At 47.2% G+C, this 25636-nt stretch overlaps 1 protein-coding gene across 1 annotated transcript; it reads left to right on the top strand.

Annotated features, from left to right (window-relative positions):
• Nucleotides 1-1909: 1909 nt before the first annotated feature.
• Nucleotides 1910-20670, top strand: CDK5RAP1 (CDK5RAP1 mitochondrial tRNA methylthiotransferase). Its single transcript, XM_079979333.1, has 14 exons — nt 1910-2098; nt 2969-3300; nt 4155-4258; nt 4578-4612; nt 4747-4847; nt 5698-5908; nt 8129-8249; nt 9186-9416; nt 9513-9610; nt 9803-9858; nt 10898-11028; nt 15024-15173; nt 17311-17451; nt 20029-20670. The coding sequence occupies exons 2-14, from the start codon at nt 2985-2987 to the stop codon at nt 20116-20118; spliced, it is 1785 nt and encodes a 594-aa protein (XP_079835459.1). The 5' UTR covers nt 1910-2098; nt 2969-2984; the 3' UTR covers nt 20119-20670.
• The last annotated feature ends 4966 nt before the right edge of the window (nt 20671-25636 follow it).

Raw genomic sequence — 25636 nt, forward strand, 5'->3', positions numbered from 1 at the left:
AAATAATGTAAAGCATATACAAATATCTCAGTGGATTTTTTCAAGAGTATTAAAAGAACTGGCAGATGTGATCTCAGAACCACTGGCAGTCATCTTTGAGAATTCCTGGAGAACAGGCGAAGTCCCGGCAGACTGGAGGAGGGCAAATGTTGTCCCTATTTTCAAAAAGGGGAAAAGAGAGGACCCAAATAATTACCGCCCAGTCAGTCTGACATCAATACCAGGGAAGATTCTGGAGCAGATCATTAAGCAAACAGTCTGTGAGCACCTAGAAAGGAATGCTGAGATCACCAATAGTCAGCATGGATTTCTGAAAAATAAGTCATGTCAGACTAACCTGATCTCGTTTTTTGACAGAATTACAAGCCTGGTAGATGAAGGGAACGCAGTGGATGTAGCCTAGCTTGATTTCATCAAGGCATTTGACAAGGCGCCCCATGATATTCTTGTAAAGAAGCTGGTAAAATGCGGTCTTGACTATGCTACCACTCAGTGGATTTGTAACTGGCTGACTGACCGAACCCAAAGGGTACTCATCAATGGTTCCTCTTCATCCTGGAGAAGAGTGACTAGTGGGGTGCCACAGGGTTCTGTCTTGGGCCCGGTCTTATTCAACATCTTTATCAACGACTTGGATGATGGACTCAAGGGCATCCTGATCAAATTTGCAGATGACACCAAACTGGGAGGGGTGGCTAACACCCCAGAGGACAGGATCACACTTCAAAACGACCTTGACAGATTAGAGAACAGGGCCAAAACAAACAAGATGAATTTTAATAGGGAGAAATGTAAAGTATTGCACTTGGGCAAAAAAAATGAGAGGCACAAAGACAAGATGGGTGACACCTGGCTTGAGAGCAGTACATGTGAAAAGGATCTAGGAGTCTTGGTTGACCACAAACTTGACATGAGCCAACAGTGTGACGCAGCAGCTAAAAAAGCCAATGCAATTCTGGGCTGCATCAATAGGAGTATAGCATCTAGATCAAGGGAAGTAATAGTGCCACTGTATACTGCTCTGGTCAGACCTCACCTGGAGTACTGTGTCCAGTTCTGGGCACCACAGTTCAAGAAGGACACTGACAAACTGGAACGTGTCCAGAGGAGGGCAACCAAAATGGTCAAAGGCCTGGAAGCGATGCCTTATGAGGAACGGCTAAGGGAGCTGGGCATGTTTAGCCTGGAGAAGAGGAGGTTAAGGGGTGATATGATAGCCATGTTCAAATATATAAAAGGATGTCACATAGAGGAGGGAGAAAGGTTGTTTTCTGCTGCTCCAGAGAAGCGGACACGGAGCAATGGATCCAAACTACAAGAAAGAAGATTCCACCTAAACATTAGGAAGAACTTCCTGACAGTAAGAGCTGTTTGACAGTGGAATTTGCTGCCCAGGAGTGTGGTGGAGTCTCCTTCTTTGGAGGTCTTTAAGCAGAGGCTTGACAACCATATGTCAGGAGTGCTCTGATGGTGTTTCCTGCTTGGCAGGGGGTTGGACTCGATGGCCCTTGTGGTCTCTTCCAACTCTATGATTCTATGATTCTATATCTCTGTCTATACCCCTCAATGTCTGATTGCTTTTCAATTGCTTTTTCTCCATGTTTTTATTTTTAATCTGCAAACCACCTCGTACAAATAAAATACATTTTGCTGATTTGGACGCTTCACCCGACGAACTTCTGCCTCCCCGCCCAGCCTCTTGCAAGCGGAAAGCAGCGCCAACGGCTCCGCAAGGAAGCCGCCCTGGGCCTCCGACGGGGCCGGAGCGCCGCCCGAGCAGAGCCGCCCAGGGTGGCCTCGGCCGGGAGAGGAGGCGCGGCGGGCGGGCGGGCGGGCGGGGGAACGTTTCCAGGGCGGAACGGAGCAGCGCCGGGAAGCCGTTTCCACGCCGAGGGGAAGGATTTCGCGGCGCGCCGGCGTCCCCTGGAGGCGCCACGTGGGCCAGCAGGGAGGGCGGATCAGGCTGGATGCAGGGGCGGAGAGACAGCTGATTGATTGATTGATTGATTGATTGATTGATTGATTGGCAGTCAGGCGCCTGGGTGGCCGCTCACCTGGCAGCTCGGGTCCCCTGGATCCCCTTTCCTTCCTCTGCCAGGTAAGCCCAGATGCCCCCCTTGGGAGAGGACCTTGTGGGGTCACTTCGCCCTGGGGTGCCGTGGGGGGTGGGGGGTGGCTCGGGGCAAGTGGGGGGCATTGGGGCGAGGCTGCTTACGCGCAGAGTTTTGGAGCTTTTCCCAGGGAGAAGCGGATCGGACCCTTTGCAAGGACAGTGTCACCCCCCAGCAACCAAGGCTCCATTCCGCTTCTTTTTTAAAAAAATATTTTTTTAATTAAATTTTCAGTTTTGCAATTCCAAAAAACATTTTACAAACTTTAAAATATCCAATGACTTCCCTTTCTTTCCTCCTTCCACTGTTCATTTTACATATCGTACATCCCTGCATATTTTACTATAACCATTCAAATCAGTTTTCCACTTTTACATCCGTCAAAAATTATTTACTCTGCTGAATTTATCTTAATGCTGCCAGCGTTTTCAGCTGTATACAGTCATCTTCCACATATTCAATAAATGTTTTCCACTCTTCTTTGCTCCAGCCTGCTACTTCTGTTTTTTGTCCCACTTCTGTTGAGCTGTAGTTTGAGGCTGCCCCTTCAGAGGGCAATAATCTGGTAACATGGGGAAGCATCTCAGAACAAAGCAGAACGATATGTATAAATTGACCATTAACGCGCTATTGTTTTTCCAGTCAGTCTGGAGGGGCACTCAGAGAAGGCTGTGAAACTTTGGAGAACCACAACTTCTCCATTCATGTAGAAATGCGCTGCTGTTGCACACGATGTTTTGCATTTACGTCTGTGCTCTTTCCAGTACTCAAGCGCTTTCCACTAGTTGGATTGTGTTTTATTTGATGCTGCCTTTGGAAAAAGGTTGCTGCAGTCACTAATCTGTCGGTTGTCTTAGGGCACAGGAGGTGAAGATGCAGTCCATACGCAGCTGCATCGCGGGAGGTCTGAGGGTGTGCCATCCGCGGCCTCCATGCTGGACCCTGCAACCGGCTGGACCCTGTGCTTGGGCTTCCACCAGGGGCTTGGATCCTGGGGTGCCCAGCAGAGAAGCAAAGTGCAAGGGAGGCCTGGAAGATTTTCATGCTAAGTTGGCGGCAGGGCCATCATTGCAGCATTTCCTACAAGACGCTGGACCTATGCAGGAAACTCACCATTTGCCAGCTGAAGCAGCGGAGGACTCAGCACCCTATCTTGGCTCCAGAACCCTGGCAGATGCCCCAAGAAAAGGTCTGTGTTGCTGCCTTGCTTTTTCCTGCCACACAGCACCACACACCTTCCAGAGCTGAGGATTCCTCTGGAGACTGGAACTGCAGTTCCTCAATTCTGGTTTTGCAACTTGTGTGGAAAGGAGGGAGGTTGGAGTGGGCTGCAGGTGGGGATGGCAGGCTGAGTCCTGATGCTTTGCCAATGTCATGCTCCCTTTGATTCCCAAACTCAGGTGTGATGTGTCAAGAGAATTGCATTCACACAGCAGACATCACAAACAGGCTTACAAGATTATAATTTAGGCCTAAACACTTTGGAAAGAAATGCCTGACCCACAGTTCTCTCTCTATAGATACAGCCTCTTGTGTGTGATTTGCATCTTTAAATATCTTTATTGCATAAACAAACACCTTCCTCACGAAAACACATTATTTTTGCTAGGCTAATCAGATATCTGCCTGGAGAAGACAGCTAATCAATTATAGCAGCAGATTATATTCCTTCATTAGACACCAGCATACAACACAATAAGCATGGTTTCCTATTCTTTGGTTAGAAATGAGTTGGGGATGAAGACTGTGGATAAGTCTTATTTTAGTTCCCAGCTGCAAAACAGGAAGAACCATCCACTCATATCATGGGGTTATCATAAACATGACATTTAAGTGTCTTTGCCGTGTTTCATAAATTGATGGTTCGGTTTGTAATTGTTTTCATAGAATTGTAGAGTTGGAAGGGACCAAAGGGTTATCCAGTCTATCCCCCCGCAGTGCAAGAATCCGTGATGGGAATGGGAGACAGAGCTGTTTGATCCCCTCCCAAAGAAACTCACCCTTTTCTCTTCCTCCTCCACTTCTCCTCCATACCCCTTGCAGTGTACCTGGAGTCTTATGGCTGTCAGATGAATGTCAACGATACAGAGATTGCCTGGTCCATCCTCCAGAAAAATGGCTACCTCAGGACCAGCAGTCTGGAGGAGGTATGCTTGGCCTCCGCAGTTATTTGTGGCAGGGAACTGAGAGTGTGGGGATTCATGGCAGTTGGAGAAAAACTTGTGATTTTCCGGTTTCGAAGCCCGTGGCACATGTTTCCCTGACCAATGGCTCTCTTCCACCTTGAGGGCTAGAAAGTTTGCTTTTTCTTTTTGAAACAGAATGATCTGAGTCTGAGGGTTCTAGTCTGGCACTAGAGTTCTGTCCCACTTAGATAGAGCTTTTGGCCTCGGATGCTTCCCATCCGGTTTTAGAAATATTTTTTCTCCCTTTCATTTCTCCCCTTCTTCTTCTCTCTTCCGTTAGGCAGATGTGATTCTCCTCGTCACGTGTTCAATCAGGTACGGAAGTATTATCTGGTTTCCAAAAGGGGGGCAACAGAGGTAACCCTGGCTTATTGTGACATGCTTTGGCGTCCTTCGGAGAAATAGTTCCCTAGCCCTGGCACAAAAGCTGATCCTTTGCTGATCCTCAGGGAGAAGGCTGAGCAGACAATCTGGAACCGCTTACGATACCTCACGGCTCTGAAGTCCAAGCGGCCCCGATTGGAAGCGCCCTTACGGATCGGGATATTAGGTAAAGCGAAACGCCACAGCAGGGGGGATTGGCATGGGGTAGGGCATATGAAGGAGGAGAGGGCTTATTGATTTGTTCTTGCTCTTGTTATAATAATAATAATAATAATAATAATAATAATAATAATAATTTATTATTTATACCCTGCCCATCTGGCTGGGTTTCCCCAGCCACCCTGGGCAGCTTCCAACAAAGTATTAAAATACAGTGGTCTGTTAAACATTAAAAGCTTCCCTGAACAGGGCTGCCTTCAGATGTCTTCTAAAAGTTTGGTAGTTGTTCTTCTCTTTGGCATCTGATGGGAGGGCGTTCCACAGGGTGGGTGCCACCACCAAGAAGGCCCTCTGCCTGGTTCCCTGTAACTTGGCTTCTCGCAGGGAGGGAACCGCCAGAAGGCCCTCGGAGCTGGACCTCAGTGTCCGGGCAGAATGATGGGGGTGGAGACGCTCCTTCAGGTATACTGGGCCTTTGAGGCCGTTTAGGGCTTTAAAGGTCAGCACCAACACTTTGAATTGTGCTCGGAAACGTACTGGGAGCCAATGCAGATCTCTCAGGACCGGTGTTATGAGGTCTCGGCGGCCGCTCCCAGGCCCCAGTCTAGCTGCCGCATTCTGGATTAGTTGTAGTTTCCGAGTCGCCTTTAAAGGGAGCCCCATGTAGAGCGCATTGCAGCACTTTGTGTTTTTATCCTGCATTTTTATGCTGTGAACCTCCCTGAGATCTACAGATGAAGGGCGGTATAAAAATTGAACAAATAGAAGACAGTGAAATTAACGGTAAAAACAGTAAAAAGAACTCCTTAACTTGGAAAGTATATATTCAGCAGTAAACAGTTCTCCCCCGTTTGCAGGTTGCATGGCCGAGAGGCTGAAGGAGAAGATCCTGGAGCGGGAGAAGTTAGTCGACATCGTGGCAGGCCCTGATGCTTACCGCGACCTTCCCAGGCTCCTGGCAGTGGCCGAAACGGGCCAGCAAGCCGCCAACGTCCTGCTCTCCCTGGATGAAACTTATGCAGACATCCTACCTGTCCACACCAGCACCAGCCCCACGTCGGCCTTCGTGTAAGTGCCGGGTGGGCTGCTTGCTCCTTCGGTCAGGCTCTGTGGGGTTGCGAGTTCAAGTGCGCTTGCACACGGGCTGCGAATCTGTTCAAAGTGACCAGAGCTCTTTGAGGTCCCAAGTCTCTCATCTTCATGCATGCACCTGCCTCCCTCTGAGTTGCAGAGCCTGGTTCTTTCTATGAGCCAAGCTCCATGTGCTGCAGGCAGTTGGATCTGAAATAGCCTCATTTTAAAAATCAAGATGCTAGCCCTCATGTTTGAATATACAATCAGAAGAAATTGCAGTTGGCATTTCCTGAAGGCTATTCTTTTAAAAAGAAAAACATTTTAAGTTCTGCTAGCTTTTAATTTATTTTTAGTGATTATATTTTCCATATCTTTAGCTTATTATGTTTTATTTGTGTAATTTTGATAAACTACCTTGAATCCTGGGATATAAATTGTGATCACACACACATACATATAATCTACACTACTTGATAGTGAAAAAACTGCTCAAAGTTGTCTAAAAGGTAAAGGTAAAGGGACCCCTGACCATTAGGCCCAGTTGTGACCGATTCTGGGGTTGTGGCGCTCATCTCACTTTATTGGCCGAGGGAGCCGGTGTACACCTTCTGGGTCATGTGGTCAGCATGACTAAGCCGCTTCTGGTGAACCAGAGCAGCGCACGGAAACGCCATTTACCTTTCCGCCAGAGCGGTACCTATTTGTCTGCTTGCTTTTGGATGTGCTTTCGAAGTGCTAGGTTGGCAGGAGCAGGGACCGAGCAACGGGAGCTCACCCTGTCGCGGGGATTCGAACTGCTGACCTTCTGATCGGCAAGTCCTAGGCTCTGTGGTTTAACCCACAGCGCCACCCGCGTCCCTCAGACTTGTCTACAAAAGGATAAAACAATAAAATTGAGAAAAATTCACCACCATGTTTAAAACATACAAAAAGTTAAAATACTAAAGCAGGCAAAAATTCACACCAACTTTCTAAGCATGTGGGTAGACTTGGGTGAACAGGAATGTTTTTAGTAGGTGCTGAAAACCTGCCCCATAATTAATATTAGTAAAGGGAAACACAGGCTTTGGGGAGGCTCCCCAGAGTCAATTCTTGGCTCTCATACCCTTTCCTTCACGGCTCCTTTTAAGCATCCTGATTTCCTCCCTCTCCCTTGGAGGCAAATTAGATATTGCAATTGGAACAGAACATAGAATTTGATTTAAGGTTGATCCCATCCTTTTTGTGCAGGGGCCTTGGTGGGCCTTGGTCTGTCCAGTTGGGGAGGGGTGTCATAAGTGTCAGGAGTTCAACCTACACTCGAGTAGGACCTGGCAGAGACACATGCCTGACTGGCATGTTCTCTCCCTCCTGGTCATTCGTTTGGGAGCTTCAAGAGCGTTCTTCAGCCCAAACATCACAGCGACCGATGCCAACAGACACCGGTACACTTAGGGATCCACAGAGTCTTCGCAGTTTGCGTAACAGACCTCAGCAACTCAGCATTTTGGCTAATCTACTTTATTTACATATAAACACACACGGAGCACTGCAACATGGCTCCATCTCTCTCTAGCATCAGACAGCAAAGAGAAAAAGAATAAACGACAATAGTCCCACTTCACGGAACACAGGAACACAAACATCTCCGTCACTTCCCACTTTGTGGAGTCAAAACATACACCGTCATGTGAAAGACAACAATCCCATGACTGCAATCATGGAGCAGGAATTCTACAAATAAGAAGAGCCTGCAGGATCAGGCCAGTGGTCCATCTAGCTCAGCATCCTGGTCTCACAGGGGCCAACCAGATGCCTCTTTGGGGAAGCTAGCAAGCAGGAACCCAGCTCTCTCCTCCTGGAACTGGGACTCTGTTGAGGCAGAGCGTAGCCATCTTGGCTAATAGCTGTTGATACCCTCTTCTCCATAAATTTGTCCAGTCCTCTTTTAAAGGCATTTAAAAGGCATTTGACTTGCTGGTCATCACTGCTTCATGTGGTCAGGGAGTTCCACCGCTTAACTTTGTGCTGTGTGAACGAGGACTTCCTTTTACCTGTCCTGAATCTTCCAACAAATTGGTCTGGCAGACTTGGTGTATATCTCAGTCCTGGGAGGGGAAACGGAGACTGTGACAAACTCCCCTGCTTTGGAAGCAAACTGATGCCAGTTTGACCACCAAACCCACCCCATAGGGGACTTCTTTCTCTCTCTCTCTCTCTCTCTCACACACACAGGTCCATCATGCGCGGCTGCGACAACATGTGCACCTACTGCATCGTCCCCTTCACCCGCGGGCGCGAGAGGAGCCGGCCAGTGGCCTCCATCCTGCAGGAGGTGCAAGCACTCTTGGACCAGGTGACCAGCCACACTGCAAAACTCCCCTGCTGCATTGTGGGCAGGGCGGTGGGAGGAGACCTGGAAGCCAGAAATGGGGATCTCCAGGCCCAGGGGGTGGGTGTGCTTTCCTGGCCCTAAAATTAACAAAATCAAGGAAGGGTACATGAAAGAAACTGCCTACTATCTTTGATGGCCTAGGATGCCTGGTGCAGCAACCGGCAACTGGCCTGTGTCCTGGAATGCTTATATGTGCTTGTCAGACAGAGAGAAATGGGCAGTAGAGGAAAAATGGCATAAATGTAGAAGCTTGTGGGATTTGAAATTACAGTGGTGCCCCGCAAGACGAATGCCTCGCAAGACGGAAAACCCGCTAGACGAAAGGGTTTTCCGTTTTGGAGGTGCTTCGCAAAACGAATTTCCTATGGGCTTGCTTCGCAAGACGAAAGTGTCTTGCGAGTTCCTGCGGGGTTTTTCCCCTCCCCCCCTTTTTCTAAGCCGCTAAGCCGATAAGCCGCTAAAAGCTGCTAAGCCGCTAATAGCGCTAATCCGCTAAGCCGTCAATGGGCTTGCTTCGCAAGACGAAGAAACCGCTAGACGAAGAGAATCGCGGAACGGATTATTTTCGTCTTGCGAGGCACCACTGTATTGTCAATGAATCAAACTCAGTCACCGCCATGCTTTCATTGCAGACACAATGGCTTGATGCATATTTTATAATTCCTCATAATAATCCCATCTGATCACTACACCCACCGTGCCTGCTTTGTACCCCGGCACCCTCCACTCTTGAGAGTTTTTGCCTTGGCTGGAATGAGGCTGTGACCTCAGGTGATGCCTATTGCTTGCCTGGATGAAATGTAAATTGCCTCCGGTTCCTGGCTTCTCCCGCCACCCTCTCCCTCTGTGCCTTCTTGCCCACGTTGCCAATAATGACTCGGCTGCCTCCCTCTGCAGGGGGTGAAGGAAGTCACCCTGTTGGGCCAGAACGTCAACAGCTACCGGGACACCTCCGAGGCCCAGTTCCTCTCGGCGGCCCCAACTCAGCTGAGTCGCGGCTTCAGCTCCATCTACAAGCCCAAGCAGGGTGGGTTGCGCTTTGCAGACCTCCTGGACCGGGTGTCCGCCATCGATCCGGAAATGAGGATCCGGTTCACTTCCCCGCACCCCAAGGACTTCCCAGATGAGGTGGGTTTGGCTCCCCTTCCTCTGCTGGCCTACTGGCCAAGGGCAAGTGGTTTCCCACAGCCTGGGGTCCACTGATGGCCGCTGTGTTCTCGGCAGGTCTTCCAGCTCATGAAGGAGAGGCACAACATCTGCAAACATCTGCACCTCCCGGTCCAGAGCGGAAGCACCCGTGTCCTGGAGGCGATGAGGAGAGGGTGAGTCGGAGCTCTTGCACATTTTAGATATCCCTACTATATCAAAACTTTCCCCAAAATATCCCAGTCCTTGCTGGGCGGCAGCAGTAGCAGCAGCAGTTCTTATGAAGCCTGCCTGTACCTGTATGCCACAGGGTACCTGAGGCTGTATCAGTGCCTCCTAACTTCACCCTCTCTGCTTCACCCACCCAGATATACCCGGGAAGCTTACTTGGCGCTCGTACACCTCATCCGAGACTCCTTGCCAGGTTGGTTCCTCCTGTAGCTGTCGTTGCTGATGCTTAACTCTCCCCACTTCCCTACTGGCTTGACTTACATCTTTATGGACTTTCAGCTTCACCTGTGAGCCCGTGTGAAAGTGAAGTGTCAGGGCTGCATTGCATAAGGGGTATTTCTCTGTGTTGGTGTGATGGGGAAATAGTTCTGCTTCATGGACAAGGGAGCGCCAAGAGAGGGTGCAGGGATTGGGGAGCTGAAGAAGCGGGGTGGGTTAAAGGCCAGGTGGCCAGAGTGATATTAAAGACAAGGTTGCTCAAAATGTATGGTGCTGGTGGTGTCACAGATTGCATAGAATTGTAGAACGGGAAGGGACACCAAGAAGAACGTGACAGCCGAATTCTCAGGCTGTCAGATTGGAAGCATAGAGCGGCTGGGAACTGATCTGCTGCTCTCAAGACACACGTACAGTTTTCCTTGGAGCAAGGGGCTGGGTGAGGGGCTGCCCTCTTCTTGTTGAGGTTTCCCCAAAATGAGAGTTTTGACGGGCACCTCATTCCAGAGCTGAGTGAAGTTAGGAATTCCTTCCTGAGGTTTAATGGTCATAAGTGGGTTGTTGTTTTTATTTCGATTATGTATTTTTTGGTTTTATATTTTGATTTTGTTCTGTGAACCACCCTGACCTCCGGGTATAGAGCGGTACAGTGGTACATCAGTTTAAGAACAGTCCTGTTTACGAACAATTTGGTTTACAAAACTAGAAGTAGTGTCCCGGTTTGCGAACTTTACCTTGGTCTAAGAATGGAATCCGAATGGTGGAAGGGCACCGGTGGCGGGAGGCCTCATAAGGGAAAGCGCACCTCGGTTTGAGAACGGTTTCGGTTTAAGAACGGACTTCTGGAACGGATTAAGTTCGTAAACTGAGGAACCACTGTGTATAAATTCAGTAAATAATAAGTGTGTGCTGAGACAGAAAGAACCTCCTTGTTCTTCGCTATTTTCCACCTGCTGCACCATCCCATTCTCTCTGATTCCTGCTGAGTGTCTCACTTTGTCCCCTTCATGTTGCAGATGTGACTCTCAGCAGCGACTTCATTGCTGGCTTCTGTGGGGAGACGGAAGACGACCACCAGCAGACACTGTCCCTCCTTCGCGAGGTCCGCTACAACACAGCCTTCATCTTTGCTTACAGCATGAGGGAGGTGAGAACGGTAGCCCCTTACTGAACGGACAAAGCAAGCACATTCTGCCTCCAAGTCCCAGGGAGGGGGGAATCCTGGAAGGGACCCCCAAAGGTCATTTAGTCCAACCCCCTGCAGTGCAGGAATCACAGTTAAAGAAGCTCTGGAAGTTGGCCAGCCAACCTCTGCTTAAGAACCTCCGAGGAAGGAGAGGCCACCACCTCCTGAGGGAATCCATTCCGCTGTCGAATGGCTCTTGCCGTTGGAAAGTTCTTCCTGAGGTTGCGTTGGAATGACATGAAATGACATAGAATCATAGAGTTGGAAGAGACCACAAGGGCCATCGAGTCCAACCCCCTGCCCAGCAGGAAACACCATCAGAGCACTCCTGACATATGGTTGTCAAGCCTCTGCTTCAAGACCTCCAAAGAAGGAGACTCCACCACACTCCTTGGCAGCAAATTCCACTGTCAAACAGCTCTTACTGTCAGGAAGTTCTTCCTAATGTTTAGGTGGAATCTTCTTTCTTATAGTTTGGAGCCATTGCTCCGTGTCCGCTTTTCTCTGGAGCAGCAGAAAACAACCTTTCTCCTTCCTCTATGTGACATCCTTTTATATATTTGAACATGGCTATCATATCACCCCTTAACCTCCTCTTCTCCAGGCTAAACATGCCCAGCTCCCTTAGCCGTTCCTCATAAGGCATCGTTTCCAGGCCTTTGACCACTTTGGTTGCCCTCCTCTGGACACGTTCCAGTTTGTCAGTGTCCTTCTTGAACTGTGGTGCCCAGAACTGGACACAGTACTCCAGGTGAGGTCTGACCAGAGCAGAATACAGTGGCACTATTACTTCCCTTGATCTAGATGCTATACTCCTACTGATGCAGCCCAGAATTGCATTGGCTTTTTTAGCTGCTGCGTCACACTGTTGGCTCATGTCAAGTTTGTGGTCAACCAAGACTCCTAGATCCTTTTCACATGTACTGCTCTCAAGCCAGGTGTCACCCATCTTGTATTTGTGCCTCTCATTTTTTTTGCCCAAGTGCAATACTTTACATTTCTCCCTGTTAAAATTCATCTTACAGATAGGTAGCCGTGTTGGTCTGCCATAGTCAAAACAAAATAAAAAAATTCCTTCCAGTAGCACCTTAAAGACCAACTAAGTTAGTTCTTGGTATGAGCTTTCGTGTGCATGCACAGGTATCTGAAGAAGTGTGCATGCACACGAAAGCTCATACCAAGAACTAACTTAGTTGGTCTTTAAGGTGCTACTGGAAGGAATTTTTTTATTTTGTTTTGAAAATTCATCTTGTTTGTTTTGGCCCAGTTCTCTAATCTGTCAAGGTCGTTTTGAAGTGTGATCCTGTCCTCTGGGGTGTTAGCCACCCCTCCCAGTTTGGTGTCATCTGCAAATTTGATCAGGATGCCCTTGAGTCCATCATCCAAGTCGTTGATAAAGATGTTGAATAAGACTGGGCAAGACAGAACCCTGTGGCACCCCACTAGTCACTCTTCTCCAGGATGAAGAGGAACCATTGATGAGCACCCTTTGGGTTCAGTCAGCCAGTTACAAATCCACTGAGTGGTAGCATAGTCAAGACCGCATTTTACCAGCTTCTTTACAAGAATATCATGGGGCACCTTGTCAAATGCCTTGCTGAAATCAAGGTAGGCTACATCCACTGCGTCCCCTTCATCTACCAGGCTTGTAATTCTGTCAAAAAACGAGATCAGGTTAGTCTGACATGACTTATTTTTCAGAAATCCATGCTGACTATTGGTGATCACAGTATTCCTTTCTAGGTGCTCACAGACTGTTTGCTTAATGATCTGCTCCAGAATCTTCCCTGGTATTAATGTCAGACTGACTGGGCGGTAATTATTTGGGTCCTCTCTTTTCCCCTTTTTGAAAATAGGGACAGCATTTGCCCTCCTCCAGTCTGCCGGGACTTCGCCTGTTCTCCGGGAATTCTCAAAGATGACTGCCAGTGGTTCTGAGATCACATCTGCCAGTTCTTTTAATACTCTTGGATGCAGTTCATCTGGCCCTGGAGACTTGAATACATCTAAACTAGCCAAGTATTCTTGTACTATCTCCTTAGTTATTCTGGGCTGTGTTTCCTCTGCTGAATCATTTGCTCCAAATTCTTCAGGTCGGGCATTGTTTTCTTTATCGGAGAAGACTGAGGCAAAGAAGGCATTGAGGAGTTCAGCCCTTTCTGTGTCCCCTGTTTGCATTTCACCAGCTTCTCCTCTGAGTGACCCCACGGTTTCTTTGTTCTTCCTTTTGCTACGAACATAGCCATAAAAGCCCTTTTTGTTGCTTTTAACCTCTCTAGCATTTCAAATGACATGAAGGGGTTCCGCCCTCCAGAGCAGGAGAAAACAAGCTTGTTCCCTCTTCCATGTGACAGCCCTTCAGATATTTGTGTTGTTGTTTTTTTAAAAATAATAATAATATGTTTTCCTTATACATAGTTTTATAAAATACAATACAATAAATCACATAAGTCGCCAAGCTTGCGGCTTCCCTCCCTCCATTCAGCGAGTATCCCTTATTTTCTTAGATCGCGTATTCTATTTTTTTAACTTATATCTGTCGTACATTGTAAGGGCTATTTCAGTCCTGCCAGTGTTTTTAAAGTTTTACAATTATCCTATACACCATGAATTTACTCCCAACTTTCATGAAACCTTTGACCATCCTTATCCTGGATTCTTTCCTTCAGTTTGGCCAGCTCCGCATAACTCATCATTTTCGTCTGCCACTCGGCAATAGTAGGAATTTCTTGTGATTTCCAATTTGGGACGAAGCCCTTCAGATATTTGAAGGTGGCTGTCATATCACCTCTCAGTCTTCTTTCCTCCTGGCTAAACATACCGTATTTTTCGCTCTATAAGATGCACTTTTCCCTACCTAAAAAGTAAGAGGAAATGTGTGTGCGTCTTATGGAGCAAATGCAGCTATCGCTGAAGCCAGGAGAGCGAGAGGGATCTGTGTCACCAATTCCTCTTGTTCTCCTGGCTTCAGGGATAGTCACACAAAGCCTCCTGAGCGTGGCGGGAGCAGCGCTCCCCCTGCCCTGAAGAGGCTTGGCATGGCTATCCCAGAAGCCAGAACAGCAAGAGGGATTTCTGCTTTCGCTGTGCAGTGATCTCTCTTGTTGTTCTGACTTTGCTTTGCTGGAGAACCGCTGCGCAGAGAGGGAGAGAATATTTTTTTTCTTGTTCTCCTCCTCTAAAACTAGGTGCGTCTTATGTTCGGGTGCATCTTATAGAGCGAAAAATACGGTAACCAGCTCCTTCAGCCGTTACTCATAAGGCGTCGTTTCTAGACCCTTGATCATTTCGTTCGTCCTCCTCTGCACTCCTTCCAGCTTGTCAATATCCTTCTTGAATTGTGGTGCCCAGAACTGGACATGGGAGTCCAAGTGTGGTCTGACCAAGGCAGAAGCTTATGACTTCCCTTGATGTGGACATAACTTCTATTGGCCCCTTCCAACTCTACAATTCTCTGATTCCCATTGCAGAATTTGAAGAGCCACAGAATTTTGAACGTGGTGTGTGCAGAATGCAGATGACCCCTTTTTAACAAGGTGCAGGGCTTCTGAGGGACGCAGGTGGCGCTGTGGGTTAAAGCCTCAGCGCCTAGGACTTGCCGATCGAAAGGTCGGCGGTTCGAATCCCTGCGGCGGGGTGCGCTCCCGCTGCTCGGTCCCAGCGCCTGCCAACCTAGCAGTTCGAAAGCACCTCCGGGTGCAAGTAGATAAATAGGGACCGCTTACCAGCGGGAAGGTAAACGGCGTTTCCGTGTGCGGCTCTGGCTCGCCAGAGCAGCGATGTCACGCTGGCCACGTGACCCGGAAGTGTCTCCGGACAGCGCTGGCCCCTGGCCTCTTAAGTGAGATGGGCGCACAACCCCAGAGTCTGTCAAGACTGGCCCGTACGGGCAGGGGTACCTTTACCTTTACCTTTAGGGCTTCTGCCTCCGAGTCATTGGCACTTTGTTTCCCCAGAAAACCCGGGCGTTTCACCGTCTACAGGACGACGTGTCCCCTGAAGTGAAGCAGAGGCGGCTGAAGGAGCTCATGGCCGTCTTTCGCGAGGAGGCGTCCCGGGCAAACGCAGCCACCGTGGGACAAGTGCAAGTGGTCTTGGTAGAGAGTGTGAGTGCCACTTTGATAAATGCCACAGGAGTCAAGAGGGCGGGGGCAGAGAGCGGTCTTAGTCTTCCCAGGACATTCTTAGTCCTCCCAGGACAAGATCTCAAAGTAGCTGTCATATTACAAAAGAATTTCATAAATAGACTGGAAAGAGAAGTTGCTGAATTGCAACTTATTACCAAACTTAAAACCATGGAGAGACCTGGTCTGAATAGAGACATTGGATTCTTATCTCATTATACATGATATAGCTATTTTTAGCCATCTCACCCATTGCTTTTTCCTGTAAGACCAATTGCAGGCGTTAACAGTCGTCAACAGGTTTACCACACCTATCAGCCAGTCACCCATTCCCACCCCCCTTCTGAGTAACACCCCTCCCCACCCTCCCACTATATATAAAGGTCTGGTGACTTCTGTTTCAGTGTATCTGAAGAAGTGTGCATGCACACGAAAGCTCATACCAAGAACAAACTTAGTTGGTCTCTAAGGTGCTACTGGAAGGAATTTATTTTCTTTTGTTTCGACTACGGCAGACCAACACGGCTACCTACCTGTAATTAGTCCTCCCATGTCTACCTCTTCTGCACATAGCGGGTGGTGGTGTCAAGGGGTCTGCTTTTAGCATCAAAAGAGGGGAGCAGAGAGGAGAGGAGCTGACCTTGCTGTGTGTCTCCACCTCCATCGTTCAGCCCGGACACTGAGGTCCAGCGCCGAGGGCCTTCTGGCAGTTCCCTTGCTGCGAGAAGCCAAGTTACAGGGAACCAGGCAGAGGGCCTTCTTGGTGGTGGCACCTGCCCTGTGGAACACCCTCCTACCAGGTGTCAAAGAGAAAAATAACTACCAAACTTTTAGAAGACATCTGAAGCAGCCCTGTTTAGGGAAGCTTTTAATGTTTAATAGCTTATTGTGTTTTAGTGTTCTGTTGGAAGCCTCCCAGAGTGGCTGGGGAAACCCAGCCAGATGGGTGGGGTATAAATTATTATTATTATTATTATTATTATTATTATTATTATTATTATTATTACTTGCTACCGTATCCGGGACTGTCTTCAAGGGCAGCCCTTTGCAGAATGCATTACAGTAATCAAGCTGGGAACATGAGAACCTAGGAAGACCCCACTGGATCAGGCCAATGGCCTATCTAGTCCAGCATGCTGTTCTCACAGCAGCTGATCACATGCCCCCATGGGAAAGACGCAAGCAGGATGCAAGCGCTCTCCCCTCCTGCGGTTTCCAGCAGCTGTTATTCAGAAGCATTTAATGTCTCCAGTTGCGGAGGTGGAGTCAAGCCATCTTGGCTAGTAGGCTTTGATAGCTTTCCCCATGAATTTGTCCTATCTTCTTTTAAGGCGGCCCACTGCCTCCTGCGACAGGGAGTTCCATGGTTTAACTCTGTGCTGTGTGAAGGACTTTATTTTATCTGTCCCAAATCTCCCAACATTCAGCTTAATTGGATATCCAAGCGTTCCAGTGTTAGGAGAGAGGAAGAAAAACTTTCCCGCTTCCTCCATTCCGTGCCTGATTTTATAAACATCTGCGTGTCTCTTCTTCCTTGAGTCTTTTCTAAACGAAAAAGCCCCCAAAGCTGCAACATTCCTTCATGGGGGGGGGGTCGTTCATCTCCCTGATCATTTTGGTGTCCTGAACTGTCCTTAACTTGGAAATTTGTACGGCTGTTGCCCAAGCTTTTTTCCTCCAGGCTTAGGAATGCCTGTCAAATCCTGAAATACCTTCAATCCTAATAATTTGGATTGCTCGTATTCAAACTCAAATGCTCTTTTTAACTGATATATGGCACAATTTTATTCCTTATACAAACATTGAGGCAAAAGGTCACTCATTGACGGCTTGTTTAAGACTCTAGAAGATTTATTTTCAATCATGATGGAATTCACAAGTAGAGAACACTTATATTTACAAAGCTTTATTATCTGTAAAGGGAGTCTTTATAAACAATATTTGATTTATCCCATTGGAGCTGTGCTGTATATTTGTACTTTTTTCCTTCTCGGCTGTGATGCTTCATGCTTTACATTTTCAATCTTTTGCCCCTCTTTGCTATGTTTGCATTATTTTGTTGTTGCTAATTAACCAATAAAATAAATAAATTTAACACACGCCCTCCTTGCTTCCCCAGACGAGCAAACGCTCGGCCCTGGACCTGTGTGGCCGGAACGATGGCAACATCAAAGTGATCTTCCCAGACGTGGAGGTGGATGATGGCACCGGCTTGGGATCCCAAGTCCGAGTCCAGCCAGGCGATTATGTCCTGGTGAAGGTGATTGAGCAGTCCCTTGCTTTTTCCTGGGTGGAAGCAAATGGCGTAAGGAGAGAGTAGCAGCTAAATGCGCTCCAAGGCTAAACGAGTCCAGCATCTTGGCCTCCTCAAGTGACCAGCCAGATGCCCTAATGGGGGAAGCCCTAAAAGGGGTATCGGGGGGAGGCAGCAGCCTCTCTCCTCACATGGGGTCCCAGAAAGTGGTATTTCAGGGCATGCTGCCTCCGACAGTACAAGGAGAACATAGCCATCAGGCCTAGTGGCCACCTATGGCCATCTCCCCCTCCATTAATTGTCTAATCCAGGGGTCAGCCAACTTTTTCAGTAGGGGGCCGGTCCACTGTTGCTCAGACCTTGTGGGGGGCCAGACTATATTTTTTGAGGGGGAAATGAATGAATTCCTATGCCTCACAAATAACCCAGAGATGCATTTTAAATAAAAGGACACATTCTGCTCATGTAAAAACACGCTGATTCCCGGACTGTCCTTGGGCCGGACTGAGAAGGCGATTGGGCCACATCCGGCCCACGGGCGTTAGGTTGCCTACCCCTGCTCTAATCCTCTTTAAAAGCTATTCAGGTAGGTGATGGTCACTGCCTCCTGCTGGAGGGAGTTCCATAGTTTACTATACACTAGAAAAATCCTACTGCCTGGTTATTTATTTATTTCACAAAATGTCTACGCCGCGTGATTGGATTTTTATTTTATTTTTTTAAAAAAGTCCTTCAGGTGGTTTACAAAAAAAAAAAAAATTCTTCTTAGTGATAATTTTATTGTTTTAGCAGCAATAATTTAAGACTTTTCGCAAAGTGAAAATAACGATAGCCTAAAAACTGAAGAAATCTCGCACCAACTTTCTAAATGTCTGCATCGGCTTGTCTAAATGAAGATGACTTATAGTGAGTGCCAAAGAGAGTACAGTGGCACCTTGGGTTAAAACGTAATTCGTTCTGGAGCTCCGTTCTTAACCTGAAACTGTTCTTTCTTTCTTTTTTTAAATATTTTTATTCAGTTTCCAATACAAGATTTAAACATACATTTTCAGTATTATCACAGATACATAATTTTGACTTCCTTCAGCTCATCCGCGAATCTTCCGTTTTCTAATCTTCTATCCGCAATTCTAAATTTAACATTTTCCTTTGTTTTAAATAAAACCTATTCCCTTATTCCCTTTTTTACACTGTTTCTAATATTATTTCTTCACAAAGCTTCCTGTAAACCCACAAACGTTATTTGCATATCACAAATGCTTTTCATATAGTCCACAAATTTACTCCAGTCCTTGGTAAACTTGTGATCTCGTCGGTTTCGGATCCTTCCTGTTAATTTATCTAATTCTGCGTAGTCCATTAATTTCATTCTCCATTCTTCTATCAATGGTAATTCTTCCTGCTTCCATTTTTGGGTCAGTAGTATTCTTGCTGCTGATACTGCATATAAAAATAATTTATGGTCCTTTCTATTTATTTCATTTCCAACCATTCCTAACAAAAAAGCTTCTGGTTTTTTAACAAATGTATCTTTCAACATTTTTTAAAATTTATTATATATCAATTCCCAAAGACTCTCACCTTTTTACACTCCCACCACATATGATAAAATGTTCCCTCCTTTTCTTTACATTTCCAACACTTATTACATACTTTATACATTTTTGCTAATTTTACTGGAGTGATATACCATCTATAGACCATCTTCATCATATTTTCTTTTAATGCAGTACAGGCTGTGAATTTTATCCTTTTGTTCCACAATTTTGTCCACTCCTCTAATTGATGACTTATAGTGGGTGCCAAAGAGAGTACAGTGGCACCTCGGGTTAAAACGTAATTCGTTCTGGAGCTCCGTTCTTAACCTGAAACTGTTCTTAACCTGAGGTACCGCTTTAGCTAATGGGGCGTCCTGCTGCCACTGCACAATTTCTGTTCTCATCCTGAAGCAAAGTTCTTAACCCGAGGTACTACTTCTGGGTTAGCAGAGTCTGTAACCTGAAGTGTTTGTAACCCGAGGTACCACTGTACAATGAAAGCGCCTTGCCTGATATCAGTAAAGGTAAAGGTAAAGGTACCCCTGCCCGTACGGGCCAGTCTTGACAGACTCTGGGGTTGTGCGCCCATCTCACTCAAGAGGTCAGGGGCCAGCGCTGTCCGGAGACACTTCCAGGTCACGTGGCCAGCGTGACAAAGCTGCATCTGGCGAGCCAGCGCAGCACACGGAAACGCCGTTTACCTTCCCGCCAGTAAGCGGTCCCTATTTATCTACTTGCACCCGGAGGTGCTTTCGAACTGCTAGGTTGGCAGGCGCTGGGACCGAGCAGCGGGAGCGCACCCCGCCGCAGGGATTCGAACCGCCGACCTTTCGATCGGCAAGCCCTAGGCGCTGAGGCTTTAACCCACAGCGCCACCTGCGTCCCATCACTGATATCAGCCTGATATCAGTAGGCACTACCAGTTCCACAGATGGAAGCAGTTGAGTGGTTGCATCTGGAGGTCAGGCGATCTTGCAGGTGAACTCACCGGTTCCTTATTACGGGGGCACCGCCTAACATGCATGCCCTCCTTCCTTCTTTCCAGATCTCCTCTTCCAGCTCCCAGACGCTGAGGGGCATCCCTCTCCGCCGAACCACCCTGAAAGGATCCACAGCGTTTGGAGGAGCGGACTGAAGGGGGGGGGGTGGAAGGGAGGAGCAGAAGGCGATTTTGGGACTGGAGACAGATCCTGGCATGTCCCAACTCTGCTGAGAGGGTTGCTCCGTTAAATGACCTGGTCGGTCAGCCTTCCTCACCCCTCTGCCTTGCCAGGCAGGGGGCAGCGTCAGTTTTCTAGTACACCTGCCATTACGTGGGGCCCAGGCAGCGCTCTTCCTTGCTGATGCTCCACTTGGTTGACATTTGTGCTGATGAGAAACTTCTAAGGCTGTTGTCTTCCAAAGAGACTTGTCTGACCGGGGGTGGAGGGGGCGACCAGTATCCTTCGGTGGACAGTAGGAACATTGGCAGAAACTAATGACTTAGGCATGTCTCGATTGCTCCAGCCATACAATTTGGCCTGTAATTTTAATAATAATAATAATAAAGTTTATTTATACCCCGCCCTCCCCGGCCAGAGCCGGGCTCAGGGCGGCTAACACCAGTAAAATTACAGTAAAAACATAATAGGGGAGACAACCCCCAGGTAAATGTAGTTCTTCTTAAAATAAAAGCTGTTGACCTGAGTATTGAATGTTGGTTGCTTATTGCGGAACGAGGGACGTTTTATAATGTTAACTACGTTTTGATATATTTTAAAGGTAAAGGTAAAGGTAAAGGTACCCCTGCCCGTACGGGCCAGTCTTGACAGACTCTGGGGTTGTGCGCCCATCTCACTTAAGAGGCCAGGGGCCAGCGCTGTCCGGAGACACTTCCGGGTCACGTGGCCAGCGTGACATCGCTGCTCTGGCGAGCCAGATTCGCACACAGAAACGCCGTTTACCTTCCCGCTGGTAAGCGGTCCCTATTTAACTACTTGCACCCGGAGGTGCTTTCGAACTGCTAGGTTGGCAGGCGCTGGGACCGAGCAGCGGGAGCGCACCCCGCCGCAGGGATTCGAACCGCCGACCTTTCGATCGGCAAGTCCTAGGCGCTGAGGCTTTAACCCACAGCGCCACCTGCGTCCCTTTTGATGTATTTACTATTGGGCTATTACAGGTGACACACACAGCCCGTCAGGTCAGAACTTGGGACGTGTGTCCTGTGCCACATTTTGACATTTGTGGTTCCAGCACCTAAGGGTATGTCTTACCAGGGGTCAGCAACCTTTTTCAGCCGTGGGGCGGTCCACCGTCCCTCAGACCATGCGGTGGGCTGGACTATATTTTTTTGGGGGGGGGATGAACGAATTCCTATGCCCCACAAATAACCCAGAGATGCATTTTAAATAAAAGGACACATTCTACTCTTGCAAAAACATGCTGATTCCCAGACCGTCTGTGGGCCGGATTGAGAAGGCAATTGGGCCACATCTTAGGTTGCCTACCCCTGGTACCCTCTTTTTTTACCCTATAAAAATTCTTTTATTGATGCAATTATTTTATACACATTTTAATTGCATTGGGAAAGGAGATCTGGCATCTCCTTCCTCTGCCCATTTTGAACCACATGTTTAATTAGGGTTTATGAAGGGTGGTTAGATAGATAGTAGATATGACTTAAAGTGTTTTTAGATTTTACATTTTCTTTTCTTTGTTTACTTCATTTTCTCTTTTATTGTACACAGCTTATATATGCATATATATAATAACTGTTCCTTGAACGATTTTTATCTCCTGACACACCTTTTGATTTACCAACTTTGTTCTGTAAAATAAATTATTTCATCTGTTAAACATCTCCCTAAGTCTCCAATATCAGAGAGTTTTTCTTCCTAAAATTAAGCAGCGGTTAAGACTGGGCTCGCTGCAATTGGTGGAGCATTTTGATAGAAAATAAAATCCCCAAAGTAGAAGAAAGTGTGTTATACTTTGGTGAGGGAAAATTCCTGTCAGGAAATGGCAGCTTCTCATAAACCTCCAAGGCGAGGGGAGGCAGTCAGGGAGAAGCTCAGTCTGAAGGAGCAATTTCTGAGGGAAATTCAGGGCAGGAGAAATGGAAAACAGAATAGAAGCAGAAAAACAGATTCAGTTAGACAAAATACAAGGCAGAGGAGCAAGAAAAGGTCAAAACACAAGCAGAACCAGAACAAGCCGATTCAATTAGCGAAAATACAGGCAGGTGACAGAGAAAGAGAGAGAGAGAAAGGCGGAACGTGAAAAAGAAATGTATAATCTTAAAATGCTTAGAGCAGAATGACTGGTTCCACAGAGAAGTGGGGAAGTTACCTCAGCGGAACAAGCAAAATTTCAAAAAGGAGATGATATAGAAGCATTTTTGTTCAGTTTTGAGAGAACCAACCAAATTCAGAGGTTCTGGATGAGACCAGAATGAAGGATCTCCTTAGTGAGATTTGCTCAAAAATGAGGGATGAGGAAACCGCCGATTATGAGTGAATGAGGGAGAGTTTGGGGATCACGACTGAGCAGAGCAGGAAAACATTTTGGAGAAATTAAGAGGAAACCTGGGGGAACTTCTGCCCAGTTATGTTCTGGCCTCAAGAGCCTGGCTGAGGGCAGGAAGGGTCAGGCGCTGGAGGAACTGAAGCAACGGATAGTTTGGGAACAGCTCTTTAAAATGGTCTCCTCCCATCTGGGATAAAAAGCTGAAAACGGTGGGGGAAGCCACCAGTTCCCTGGACGAGATGGAAGGAGACTGGGGAGGTTTGGGGTTCCCACCCGCCTTCCGGAAAAGCCAAGTTTGGGGCTGCTCAGAGAAGTTGGAGGCAGCCCAAACCAGCCCTGCGAGGCAGAACAGAATGGGGGGGGGATCTGTTTCCCCTCAGACTAAGCTCAGAGGCTTCCTTCTCTGGCCAGAGGAGAGCTAGAAGGGATCCCAAGGCAGGAATCCTCTCAGAGAGGCCAGGATCAGGCCCTGCTGGGAAAAGGAGTCCCTTGGCTTGAGCAATGCTGTCCCTGAGGAGAAGGGGGTGCATTGGCCCTCATCTCGCACCTGAGCCCCAACCCCAGTTATGGCTGCTTAGAATCGCAGGACTCGGAGCCGGAAGGAGGAAGGAGAGAACCTGCTGCCCATTTCTCTGTTTCCCATTTCCCTGCATTCGGGATCTGGGGGGGGGGGGGGAGACCCCAGGGAAATCCATCAACAGTTCGGTGTACATTTCTCTGGATACACACACATGGTTGCGTGCAATTCTTCCTAACACGCACAGTTCGGCAAAGCAATTTCTCCTCCCATAATATGCTTTTGTACGTTATTTTCCCTTTATCTTAGTGTATATATATCAATACTGTATATCTATCTGTGCAAATGTCTTGGCCGGAGGACTGCACAGCAAGAACAGGGGTGTGTGTGTGTAAATTTCAAAGGACGGCTGTGTATTAATATCTGCATATTCAGCCCCCCCCCTTAATTCTAGTCCTCCCTTCCTTGAAAAGAGGACTCTCTCCACACCTGTTGACTAGGTGACTCTTGGGGGTCCCAAGATACCTTCAGGTGAGAAGGAGCCCTTGGCCAAGGGGGTCCCTCTGGCACAGGCAGAGACCCCCCCCCATTTCATGGGCAGTCCCTTCACCCCACCATTGGTAGGGAGTTCCTGAGAGATGCCCCCCATTTTGGTCTCCCCACAGCCAGCAGGTGGAAGGGCCCAGAGCCAAGGTGGAGATATTGGGCCAGACTAACTGATGGGCGGCTTTTCAAGGGACAGCAAGCAAGCAACTTTCCTCAAAAAAGCAGCATTTGCAGATGCATTCAGCAAAGGAAGGAGCAAGTTAGCAAACAAAACCGGCCAGCCTTTCCCTTCCTGCTGCTGCCAAGGTCTGGGTGGCACCAGTAATTGTACTAAGGTAAAATGGCTCGTTGGTCCAGCAAGATCCCAACACACTGCAGCCGACACACTAACAAAGTTTGGAAAGCACTGCTTTATCCTATTTTAGGCACCTCCTTATTTGGGCTGACTCAGAGGAAACTCAGTAAACACTTTAAACTCTGCAACATGACACACGTTTTGAGACGTTTGCACACTGGATTTAATTTCATTTGCAAGTTCCCCAGTGAGAAAGCTGGAGTCCCTGGCAGTACCCAGAAGATCCCTTTACCTTGATCATTGTTCTTCGTAATTTCTACTCCCCATCCCAGCACCCCAGTAGCTTAACCATGAAGAATTCATTCCCCTCAAATTTCAGGGTTCAATACTTGCTTCTCTCTTTTTTTTTTTTTAATTAATTTTTATTAAAGTTTCCACGAAATTTTTATCAACACAAACAGAACATAAATACATAACAATAAAAACATAAAACACATATAATTTCGAGTCTTAATTTCTTATACCTTACTTTCCCGACTTCCTCATACCTCCCCTTCCTGCATTCTCATGTCTATAATTATTTAGCGAATCCCTCCCTTATTTCCAACTTAATTTTAGTAACACTCATTTTCTTTTAACTTATCCATTACCGCTGTTAACCCCTAATTTCTCATCCAGCATCAACCTAACATTCACTAATTTTTGCATATTTCTTTAGATAGTCCTTAAATTTTTTCCAGTCCTCTTCCGCCGTCTCTCTTCCCTGGTCTCGGATTCTGCTCGTCATCTCTGCCAAACTCATGTAGTCTATCACCTTCATCTGCCATTCTTCCACGGTGGGTAACTCTTGTGTCTTCCAGTACTTCGCGATGAGTATTCTTGCTGCTGTTGTAGCGTACATTAAAAATGTTCTATCTTTCTTTAACACCAATTGGCCGACTATGCCCAGGAGAAAGGCCTCTGGTTTCTTAGGAAAGGTGTACTTAAGTACCTTTTTCAATTCATTATAGATCATTTCCCAAAAGACCTTAATCCTTGGGCACGTCCACCAAAGATGAAAGAATGTTCCTTCCGTTTCCTTACATTTCCAACATTTATTATCGGGCAAGTGGTAGATTTTTGCAAGTTTGACTGGGGTCATGTACCACCTGTAAATCATTTTCATAATATTTTCTCTCAAGGCATTACATGCCGTAAACTTTATCCCAGTGATCCATAACTTTTCCCAGTCAACAAACATAATGTTAGGACCAATATCCTGTGCCCACTTAATCATTACCGATTTGACCATTTCATCTTGTGTATTCCATTTCAACAGCAAGTTATACATTCTTGACAAATTCTTAGTGCTGGGCTCTAACAATTCAGTTTCTAATTTTGATTTTTCCACCTGGAAGCCAATTTTCCTGTCTATTTTGAAGACTTCCATTATCTGATAGTAATGAAGCCAATCTCTTACTTTCCCTTTTAGCATCTCAAAGCTTTTCAATTTCAATCTGTCCCCCTCTTGCTCCAAAATTTCCCAATATCTCGGCCAATTTACCTCCATGTTAAGTTTTTTAATGGCTTTCAATACTTGCTTCTATTCCTTCACAGCAACCCTCTCCTTTCTCAGTGTGAGGAACCCAAGGGAATGAGCAACTTTTCAGGGCCTGAGTTCCCCTCTGTGAGCCTATGCCAGTGTAACTTGCCCCATGGTGGGTGCACTGACTTTTGACGTCAAGATCTAAAATGCCAGGGCACCAGAGTTATGTGTGCATGAACGAGTGCAGAGAAAGGCATAAAGCACCA

Source organism: Podarcis cretensis (genome assembly GCF_951804945.1).
Source record: "Podarcis cretensis genome assembly, chromosome: 6".
NCBI lineage: Eukaryota > Metazoa > Chordata > Lepidosauria > Squamata > Lacertidae > Podarcis > Podarcis cretensis.

Excerpts from the sequence above, each read along its gene's own strand:
- CDK5RAP1 (XM_079979333.1), top strand. The coding sequence starts at position 2,985 with ATGCAGTCCATACGCAGCTGCATCGCGGGAGGTCTGAGGGTGTGCCAT. Across the intron at positions 4,613-4,746 it reads CTCGTCACGTGTTCAATCAG|GGAGAAGGCTGAGCAGACAA; the intron begins GTACGGAAGTAT and ends GCTGATCCTCAG. Across the intron at positions 4,848-5,697 it reads CTTACGGATCGGGATATTAG|GTTGCATGGCCGAGAGGCTG; the intron begins GTAAAGCGAAAC and ends CCCCGTTTGCAG.